At 41.6% G+C, this 10,732-nt stretch overlaps 1 protein-coding gene across 1 annotated transcript; it reads right to left on the reverse strand.

The window, feature by feature from the left end:
* Positions 1-8,460: 8,460 nt before the first annotated feature.
* On the reverse strand, positions 8,461-10,428 carry LOC149198975 (uncharacterized). The gene is made up of 2 exons (XM_089399344.1): positions 9,457-10,428; positions 8,461-8,894 (listed from the first exon to the last, which is right to left on the reverse strand). The coding sequence occupies exons 1-2, from the start codon at positions 10,025-10,027 to the stop codon at positions 8,644-8,646; spliced, it is 822 nt and encodes a 273-aa protein (XP_089255470.1). The 5' UTR covers positions 10,028-10,428; the 3' UTR covers positions 8,461-8,643.
* Between the last annotated feature and the right edge of the window lie 304 nt (positions 10,429-10,732).

Raw genomic sequence — 10,732 nt, forward strand, 5'->3', positions numbered from 1 at the left:
TCTTCCATCTTATCATGCATGCCATCCATTTTAGCATCCATGCCATTCATCTTAGCTTCCATGCCATCCATCTTAGCTTCTACGCCTTTCTTTAAACAATCCATATTAGCTTCTATGCCTTTCTTTAAACCATCCATCTTAGCTTCTACATCTTTCTTTAAACCATCCATCTTAGATTTTGTTACTTTTTGTGCAAGTGACATTTGTTGCACTTGGTCTCATAATTTTGATATATCATGTTGCATTTCTTCCTCTTCTTCATGAGTCATGCTAGAACTTAGGTTGCTTACTAGGTGTTTTCATTTTCTTTCCTTAGGGCATCAATTATCATGATAATGCTTTATTATGCCCTTTGAATTCCTTTAAAATAATTTTTCAAACCAAGCCTATGCAAAATAAAAAAAAATAAAACTACACATCTTTTTTCACTTTGTAGGAGCTCGATATTGAATCTGATGTATCTCTGTAATTTCAGATCATTCAGTTCTGAAATTATGACCTACAGTAGCCCTTTGTGTCCTCTTTCCAACGCCACCAGTCTAATAAAATTTAGATTCTCCAAGGCAGATTTATGCACAATCTCCCAAGATGACCTGATTATAGACCTTTCCAGAAGAGTGAACTTGTATGAAGTGCCACGTGTCACTGTTTTGACCTTAGTATCTAAAAAATATACACAAGAAACTACAGCTTGTCCTCTATCCATAACTTCTTACAAAATTTCAATCGGATGCTCAAAACAAAAGTTATGATGATTTTCCCAAGGTCACCTGTTTGGAATGTAATTCAAGAGTCTGCAAAAAGGTCAACTTCCTCAGATAATATCTCCGCAAATGTAGTGCGAAAAGCTCTGAAATTCGGAACTAAGGTTCAGCGCGATCTCATCTTAAATGGGTTTTTTGTTTCACTTCTGAAACATCGCAGAAAAAAGTTTATAGTGAAAATTCCACGATGACCTATTTGAAGCAGCGAAACCCTAGAATCCAAAGCTCTGATACCAAATGTTATGAAACCAGCTCACAAAAAGATAGAAAAGATAGTTGAACGCCTTAGAATTCAGCTTCTTTGAGGGGGAAACCTCCTTTACATTACACAAATGAACAATTCTTGGATGATACAAATGACAAAACCTCCTTTCTATATATAGGAGTCTAAGGGGTCACAATATAACCAAGCCGACCTAACAACAATATTATAAAGGCACAAAAATAACAATAGAGGGATTCTATGGGGCACAGTAATAACAATATGGGGACAATAGGGGCACAAAAATATTAATAAGGGATACAACTAAATAGTAATGGGGACATCACTAGTATTATAGGGACCTAACAGTGAAGGAAGTCTTCATGGAAGCCAAGAGGAGCTTTGTTGATGCCTCCACTTCAGGAAGTAAAGACAGACTGGAGCTAGAAATGGACCCATCGATGCTCACCACATTCTTGGAGACATCCATGAAGCTGCTATGTGACAGTAAGGCTGTAAAGGGGCTACAAGAACTTATAAATATATGTGTTGAGACTGCACAAGGAGAACCGCGCGTAGTCTGGATGGATTGCGTAGAGATGAGATTGATTGCGTAGATTGGAGAATATGAGATGGACCAAGTGATTCTGGATCTACCATCAAACGTGGATGTCCTGCCGAAACAGACCTGGGAGCGCATGGGAAGGTCTACACTGCAATGGTCTCCTATCCAACTGCGAATGGCGAACCAACAAAATATCCTACCTATGGGGATATTGCAGGGAATCACAGTAGATATCGAAGGAGCAAGTGCACTAGTAGATTTCGAAGTGATAGAGATTGTTGATGACAATAATCCCTACCCCACACTATTAGGAATAGATTGGACCACTGACATGAATGGGGTGATAAACCTAAGAAATCACAAGATGATTTTTGAGAAAAAGTGTCTGCGTGTGGTTGTACCCTTGGACCTTGCAGAAGGATCATGCTCCATAGAGCCGGTGGGCGACTACGATAACGATGATGAATTGGACTACTTCTACAAGATAACCATGTGAGAGCAAGACTAGGTGAATACGACTATGGATGGATGAATCTCATGGGAGCACGAAAGCTCCTGCACATTGGATTTGGACAAGGAAATAGAACAATGGCAGAACCAGTTACATGAGGTAACCACACTGAACTGTAACATGATGATGATATCCTGTGTTGCGTATCGATGGAGGTGAGGGATCTGCCTATGTATGATCGGTTAAGTGAGGTGGATGACTTCCTGAGCAGATTTGAAAGTGAGGTGGCGGAACAACAATGTTTCGAAGCTTTGAAGTGGATACTATGCGCTATGCCTGTGAGGTGGTGGGGTCCACACCAAAGAAGCTTTGAGGACTAGTGCAAATGTAGAAGGATGATGTGCATGCAGTTTGGGAAGCCTCAGATGCAGTTAACAGACAATATTGTCGAACGAAACGGTCCGCGCGCCCACCTATCTAGATGGATGTAGACATATGGTGCGAAAACTACGCGGATGCACATAGTCTTCGCATTAGGAAACACGATCAGTAAGTAGGTGTGGGAAAGGAAATGGCATGAACAACCCCTCTGGTTGGAGCCGTGAAGTATGGAAAGACCAAGTGTGGAGAAGGATATCCATGTAGAAGCCTTTAACAAAGTATGTGAAGCGCTTAACAAGGTCCATAATGCGTAACGGACTGACTGGGAATTGCCCGTACCAGTGGTTCTATGGGCCTATAGAACCACATGTAAGAACCTGATGGTGCAGGCACCTCTGAGGTTGGAGTATGAAGCAAACACTGTAAGCCCCATAGAGCATGAAATGCCTAGTCTGTGCATGGCAGCACCGGTAGATACGAAGGTTCGCGGAACCTTGGAAGAAGAAATCCAACAGGGCAATTTTAGGCTCCAAGAACTTGAGAAAGAAAGGGTACGATTAAGGAAGAAAAGTGCTTTGGTAGAAGCGGAAGTCAAAAAGCTGGAGGATGAGATAAAGGAATATTTTCTTGATAAGAAGACTGGGTGATAACACAAGATACGCACGATCACGTTGACAAGTTTGAGGACTATCGTCACAAATTGATCAGTCTGATGCCTTGGCTTGGACCGCACATTACTAAGTGAATCAACTAGGGTGGCACACTACAGATGATAAAGTGCGCGATGCCGCCAGTAACAACAAAAGATGGGCATTTTCCATGAAAAGTGATGGATGATTAGATGACACCCTATATAGGTGGCGTGACCACTTGATTAGCTGTGGAAAGTATAGTCTTAGTGCTCCTGGCAGTTGAAAGGAGGCACAGGGCTATAAACTATTCTGCCCGAGAGCTATGCGATGTTGGAGTTGCACGCAGAAGCAAAGAGTCACAAGGTTCACGCCTGCACAAGGGGGGCTGAGCTGCCACGTAGGTTGGCCAGAAAGTGACTGTTGAAGTCACTATTCATGATGTGATGCTCGACTTGAGACCAAATGGAGTGGGCGGCAGGCATTTAAGATGTGATTTATGGGCAAGATTTGGGAAAATCTGCTGCCAAGGGAGCATTAATGAACCGGATTTGGGGGGAATAGTCGAATTCAAATTCAAAAAGCGCTATAAATTACAAAGGGATGCCCAGCAAACAACACTTGGTCATTTTCAAATTGAGCAGTTTTATACCTCGCATAGCCTGAGTAGAGCCCTGTTTGACCTGTGCAGAATGTTAATTGAGCCCCTGAGTACGCGAGTGATAGATTTTTGGTCGGACACGATGGCAACATTTGAGGAAGTTATGGAAATCATAGAGATGACGGCCGAAGAGGCCGTGCAGGCCCTGACTATGGGAGATGCCCTGAAGGCGCCGAGATTGTGGCAGAAATCCCTAAATCCCCACGCATGCCAAGACCAAAGAAATACAAACAGGCGATGGTTCCCGTACGTGTGTCCCCACTAAACCCGTTGCGCACCAGGCCAACAATGGAGGAGAAGGGGAAAGCCATTAACATAGAAACCAACGAGGAGAAGGAAGACCTAGAGGACCTTATCATCGAAGAAGACGATGATGAAGGCATGGAGGAGGAAACTAAGCCAACACACCCTCCAACAAAGCTACCTACCTATATCCCCCCATGGAAGGGGAAGGCTAAAGTTCCCAAGGATCTTGACGAGAGCAAGAGCTCTCTCAAGACCCTGCTCCTCCCAAACAACATCATTTTTTAGGGTGTGCACCGGGGATAGGTGCCTAGCTTAAAATTTGAAGATTGGGATCTCACTGACCACGAGAAGTTCCCTCACCTAGAGACCGCGCAACTCATAAAGCCTAAGCATAACACTGCAACGGGGGTTACCGAATTAGAGCCGTGAAAATGGTTGCGTGGAGTGGAAAGGCAAGGTTAATAAACCTGGTTTGGGTGTCGCATTTCCACCGCGCCCTAATAACAAGTTTTGTCATCAGGCAGTTGCTCTGCCTGGTGCATGGTGGGTATTTGTGGCTGGAGGAGCCCATCCCCATCACGGAACACTTGATTCACCACATCACCTAGCTGCCATGCGAAGGAGAGGACCCCACAGATATCTCGAAGGGGAAATGTAGTGACTTGGCCATTGTGGAGGCCATGAAGAAGAAATATAAACTGGAAAATAAGAAGAGGGGCTACACCATATCCATCATCAATGACAAAGCAGTAAGAGTGGCGACCCAAATACTGGTAGGTAAGGTTATGCGCAAGTGCCACGCAGACAAGGTACCCATGGCAATGGTAGCACTTGATGAGCAGTGCACGGAGAGGGTCCAATTTAACTGGTCCGAGTTCCTCTGCAAGGAATTCTTGGAGAATTGGCGTGAAGCTCAAGAACAAGGCAAAATGTTCCACTATGCATGGCTTCTGCTGTCCATAGTGCTCGTGGCAGGGGAATTGCCGGAGGATAGTCAGTTCCCCACAATTGACAGGGATCTGTGGGAGGCCACGAAGTACGCTTCGCTTTAGGCCACAAAGGATGCAAACCGGATCTGCGATAGTAAGATATTTTGGGTGTTCATGGAGATGAACCTCAAAATGGGGATCAACCGCAAGCTGAGGTTATCACCCACTGTCAACAATAGCCTGCAAAGTTTTGCAATGTTTAAGGTGGACCTCCACAACATATACATCATAGCATGCAAGGACCCAGCCAAGAAATGGAAAGAGCTACCCTTTGTAGCCATGGACGATGTAATCTTGAATGTACTAGAGACATGGCCATCAGAGTTGCGCGCTCCAGACATTGCGGCAGTAGAGAAGTCTGTAGCACAAAGGAAGAAGGCGGAGGCCAAACTGCACATGGCGCAGTTGGCAGAGAAGAGAAGGAAGGAGGAAGCCACAATAGAAGTGCAGGAGGCGCGGGACGCTACACAGACACCAGCTGAACAGAAAAAGGCTGCAACAGTAGCAGCAGCGCAGGAGGCAGCCGAAAAGGCCCACGAGGACCAAAAGTCGCCTTCGCATGGGCAGGAAGCAGATGAATAGGAGGGAGGCGCGGACCCACAAACCGCGTCAACAAAGTTGAAGTGCTAGCACCCAACTGAGTGGATGGGGCGGCACAAGAAGGTCAAGGCATTGAAGTTGTCTATTGACCTGATCACCCTTACTGACGGTGATTTGCATGACATCGGTGAGACAGTGCACGATGTCACCTCCGAGGTCCTCTAGAATTTTGTTTAGGAGAACCAGATTGTGTTGGGGGCCTTCAGAGCGCAGTTGTAGGAATTGCAGGTGCACACTCCTCAGGCTGGTACCCTTTTGACCAGCCTCACAGTCGAGACAACGGCAGCAGAGCAGATGCTATGTGCTCAGGTGACAAATACCATAGTGCTGCCGAAGGGGGCACTGGTGACAACAAATGAGGCTGACAAGCCTACGATTAGCACATTGAAGGGTATCAACATCAACATGGCTACACTCCCGTGGGAGAAATTATACATTCTGCAGGATGCGATTACTGTAGAACTACGGGCTAGGGAGAGCCGTGTGCTGCAAGTACTAAGCGAGCAGAAAATCAACATGGAACAGTTGAGCTTGCAGCGCGACAAAGTGGTGTCGAAAAATTGACAACTGGTACAGGTACTGGACAAAGCTTGTCAAAGCATCCTTGAGTTGACCATCCCAACAGACACACCAACAGAGGTGCACATCCACAGGATAGCACCAGGGGTGCGCGAGTCATGGGAGGAAATGAAAAAAGTTTAGTTGGAGCTGAACCTTCAAATCGTAGAGCTGTGATTAAAGGCGCAATCATCCCCCCCTCCGGAAGTAAAAGAATAGCGTGGCAATGCTATTACAGTGGGACTGGACGAGATCAGAAGTGCAGTGAGAGACTGCACTAGAATGTTGGAGGAGTCATTTGAGGTCCTCACAAACCTGCAAGAGGACCCCAACATCCAGCGCTTAGAAACAGAGGCATGAGAACTCCAGTAGAAGTATGAGAGCGTGAAAGGAACTGCGCAGATGGTGGCCCTCACTCAAAGGCTCCCTCGGATGCAACAGGCCAAAGCGCTGAAAGAACAGGTGGACGCAACATGGCTCAAAGAAGCAGTCTTGAAGGTGTGCATTGAGCCTTGGATCAATGAGACCTTCACCACCACAGCAACAATTGAAGGCAAGCTCGCACAGATGCAGGGAACACAGGCAATAGCATGCCACGTGGGTTCATATTGGGGGATATGTATTGAGGGAAAAATGACATAATATATTGGGGGATAGATAGGGGGTAAAGGGTTTTTATATTGACAAATATGAAAAAGGGAGCTTAAAGTTAATGAAAAAATATAAATGGGTATAAAAAAAGTTAATGAAAAAATAGATACCTACAATATCTAGTGAAAGTAGGGGATTTTTAAATTGGGAAGTTGTATTGCATTCATATTGGTAGGGGGGTAAATAATGTGATTTTTAGAGGGATTTTCCAATATGTAGGTATTGTTTAATATGTCACGAACGCATGTTATATGTCAGAGGTTCATTAAGTGAATCCCCTGTGCTATTATTGGGTTCACATGAAAAAAAATCTCAAGGCAATGCCCACTACCACCTGCCATGATATCCCCGTTGCACCCAGCGCAACATGTAGTGTGTGGGACTAGTCGTAGAAAGAACATAACACACACCCAACATAAAGCATTTAAGACATTTTTATCAAAAAATTCAACAAACCCAATTTCCAACTATTAAAAATCCTAAAACATCGACAATACCTTGGTTTTAAAGCTCTAAGATTGTCATTTGTTATTCTTACTCACAATATTCCCACACAATCACTTCTTACAACCTCACTAGTTTATTTGTATAATTATTTTTTCAAATATAAATGTACAACTTTTTATATAAATCCTTATTTATATTACAAATTCTAAATTCTTCCCTTACACTATAAATACTCAAATCCCTTATCTTTATTAAGATGATCCTACCTAACAATTAAGATGATCCTACCTTGTTGAGTATTTAATCTCTAAACTATTGAATTTAAAAAAAAAAACTAAAATAATAATAGATCTTTTGGAATATAATTCATGCTAAAGTATCAAAATGCCCTAAATATTATAAGTGGATTATCCACTTTTACAAGTTATTTTTATTCTCTTATGATGAAGGTTGCCTACTTGAAACGGAAGGAACGTTTCAATACTCTAAGATGAAGTACATTCAAAAAATTTACTACTGTAATAAAATGTTAAAATCTACAACTAGGCTTAACCATCACTCTAATTAACTCCTCTCTCACTTGCATTCTATGCTTATACCAAGGTTCCACCCATTGGGAACATAACTATATTTTAGTAATGTTCTAGAAATTGACAAAAGTAGCAAAGCATCTTGAAGGGAGAACCACCATCTCAAGGATAATATTCTTTGAGATGACAAGACAAATTTTCAAGAAATAGGTGTAGGTCATATAGTTGAGATGACAAGACAAATTTTCAAGAAATAGGCGTAGGTCATGTAGTTGTAAGGATGAACAGGAACCTATTCATCTTGAACTTTAGTTATATCTCGTGGAAAATAATATCATTTTTTTTCGATTTATGTTAATTAAAATTGAGCCAGTTATTAAATCAGAGTTAAGAATGTGAGTTTAAATTGAATAGTTTTTAATTTATTATGTTTTCGTATTTTTTTCATTTTTATCTAAAATTTCATATAGACTTGTTAAAATAATAAATTTGAGTTATAAATTTGAAATATTGATTATTCATACTTTTTAAAATAGATTTTAAATCATAAAAATCGTAATTTGTGGGATTACACAATAAAATAAAATAATATAACTAAATTCCAATAAAAAAACAAAACATAAAATAAAATAATTAATCCGGACAGTTTTAGTTTCAATTTCTCCACGCTGCATATTATTTTAATCAATATTTTTAGAAGGAATTATATTTCACTGAAAAATAAAGCAATGAATATTTACAAGATTTGCCTTGTATCTCTGATTAGTAAATTTCCTTCTCACAGGGTGGGAAAATTTTCCAGTATATTGGTAAGGATAACAACAACCGAACGGCTGGGTAAAATTCTGCAGATCTGGTCCACCACTCCCGCCATTGCCGTATGAACAAAGGTGTTATTTCGCGCAACAGTCAATGGAGCGCCAGACGCATAAACATCACCCAGCTTCTTCGAATGTATATATCAAATGTTCAGAGTTTCTGTACCAGAAAATCCCAATCCATCAAGAAATTCTGAATCAGCTGCTTGTACCACGGCTGTGTTGTTCTAGAAATATTCTGGACATCTTTTCCACATGAAGATGGAGATAAGCACAAACGTTCTGAAACAACTGTTTCTCCTCTCTGGAAACTTAGTATGCAGTTCTCCTTTGCTTTCTCCTTCGAACATAAGAAGAAATTGCGGGAACCTAGGTCCTTAATTTTATCAGTTGGATTTAAACCTGCAATTAAAGTCCAATTACTCAGATACAGAGTTAAAAGAGGCGAAAAATATTCAGTTAGTTCAAACAAACAGAATGGGATGATAATCTGCTGGTTACCTAAATCTGTTTAGCCATCGCTTGATCACAGGTTTAAATGCAGTAAAATTCCAAATATTAGAAAATACAGGGGATCAAAGTTTAAAGTTCTTGAAATTATTGTGTATCACAGGTTTAAGTGCAGTTAAATTCCGAACATTAGAAAATACAGGGGATCAAAGTTTAAAGTTCTTGAAAATATTTTGTATCACAGGTTCAAATGCTGTTAAATTCCGAACATTAGAAAATATTTTGTATCACAGGTTCAAATGCTGTTAAATTCCGAACATTAGAAAATACAGGGGATCAAAGTTTAAAGTTCTTGAAAATATTTTGTATCACAGGCTTAAATGCAGTTAAATTCTGAAGATTAGAAAATACAGGGGATCAAAGTTTAAACTTCTTGAAAATATATTGTAAAAAAATTTAATGCAGTTTTACAAAACAAGAACAAATTCAAGTACTAACAAATCAAAATACTTACAGTCGATGCTGAACTGTGAGTAATGGAGGCCAAAGGAAGTTGGATCACTGTTGAGAAGTGGTTTACGCCCTTCCTTGGCATAAAGAACCAGTGCTGCTTTAATCACATCCTCCACTGTTGCATCTTTGGAGAGTAATAAACGCAGAGGACCAATGCTCTGCGCAACCGTGACGCTAACCAGTAACTTATTAGCGCTTAATGCCTCCAGTGGAGTATTCATCTTCTTGTTTTTCATTAAAACAGGGCGATCGTCCCGATTGAGAAGCTCTGGATGTGTCTTTGGCCTTCTCATCATTGTCGCTGCATTCTTTTTCAATTTTGATGATGAAGATGAAGCTTCCCCAACTTTTTCAGTTTGAAAAGGGCGCCCACAGAAGCTCCGAGATCTTCGGATGCTTCGCCCCTGATGATGATCATCTTGTTGCCTGAGATTGGGATTGCCATGAAGTCCATGAACCCCAACTGCTGCACCAGAGCTGCTCATGTGAGCATGTCTATGCAGTGATCCATTACTTGCATTCGGCCTGCTCCCGGACACCTTCCCCTTTTTCTCCATATAATCTTTAATCATAACGCGGTCGCCCCTTGGTCAGTTCGCCTCAATCTCGGGTATCTGTAATACCGAGACTTTACCAGAGTGAGTGCTCCAATTTAAAGGCGAATTATAGACTGGAAAAGTTTCTGTACCTCTCTGCGCGCACGGGGAATCAAATCTTGCCGGGTGCTGGGCTGAGGGGTCAATGGGACCAGGACTGCGGTCCCCCATTCTTCTTGTTGCTTCGAATTTATAAAGGCCTAGAAAGGCAAGCTGCAGAAAAGAGGTAACAGGTAACTTGCGATCCTCTTCTTCCTCCGCACCTGTCTGCACAAATCAACCAAAAAAAAATTGGAATATCCTATTATGTGGTTCATTATGAGTCCACGTATGCAGTCGTAGGATGCTTCTAAGGGGCTCGCCGCTCGCCCTCCAATAAGTTTTTTGGAACGCTGAAGACGGAGGAGATTGCTAGCGACAGCACCACCGCCAACCACCGTGTTTTTCCTTTTTAGTAAATTGACGGGCACCGCCACACGGCGTTTTTTTACCTTTTTAGTAAATTGCATTTCGCCTTATGTTTGATATTTCTTTCGTTCATACTAAGTTTTATAAATGTTGGAACTCATATTTGGTCGTTCTATAATTTCCAATAAAATGTATGATTTTCGATTCGAATTTATCGATTTGGTAAATTTGTAGTTAGTTTTAAATTTTGCAATTTAGTGTTTATTTTTTTAA

The sequence above is a fragment of the Pinus tabuliformis genome, chromosome 2_1 (genome assembly GCF_031772625.1).
Source record: "Pinus tabuliformis cultivar Carrire ecotype Pingquan chromosome 2_1, CPIR1, whole genome shotgun sequence".
Lineage (NCBI taxonomy): Eukaryota > Viridiplantae > Streptophyta > Pinopsida > Pinales > Pinaceae > Pinus > Pinus tabuliformis.

What these genes read in the sequence shown, in the direction of transcription:
- LOC149198975 (XM_089399344.1), bottom strand. Translation starts at nt 10,027, where the DNA reads ATGATTAAAGATTATATGGAGAAAAAGGGGAAGGTGTCCGGGAGCAGG. An exon ending in CTCACAGTTCAGCATCGACT is followed by an intron (nt 8,895 to 9,456) that starts GTAAGTATTTTG and finishes CTTTAATTGCAG; the next exon opens with GTTTAAATCCAACTGATAAA.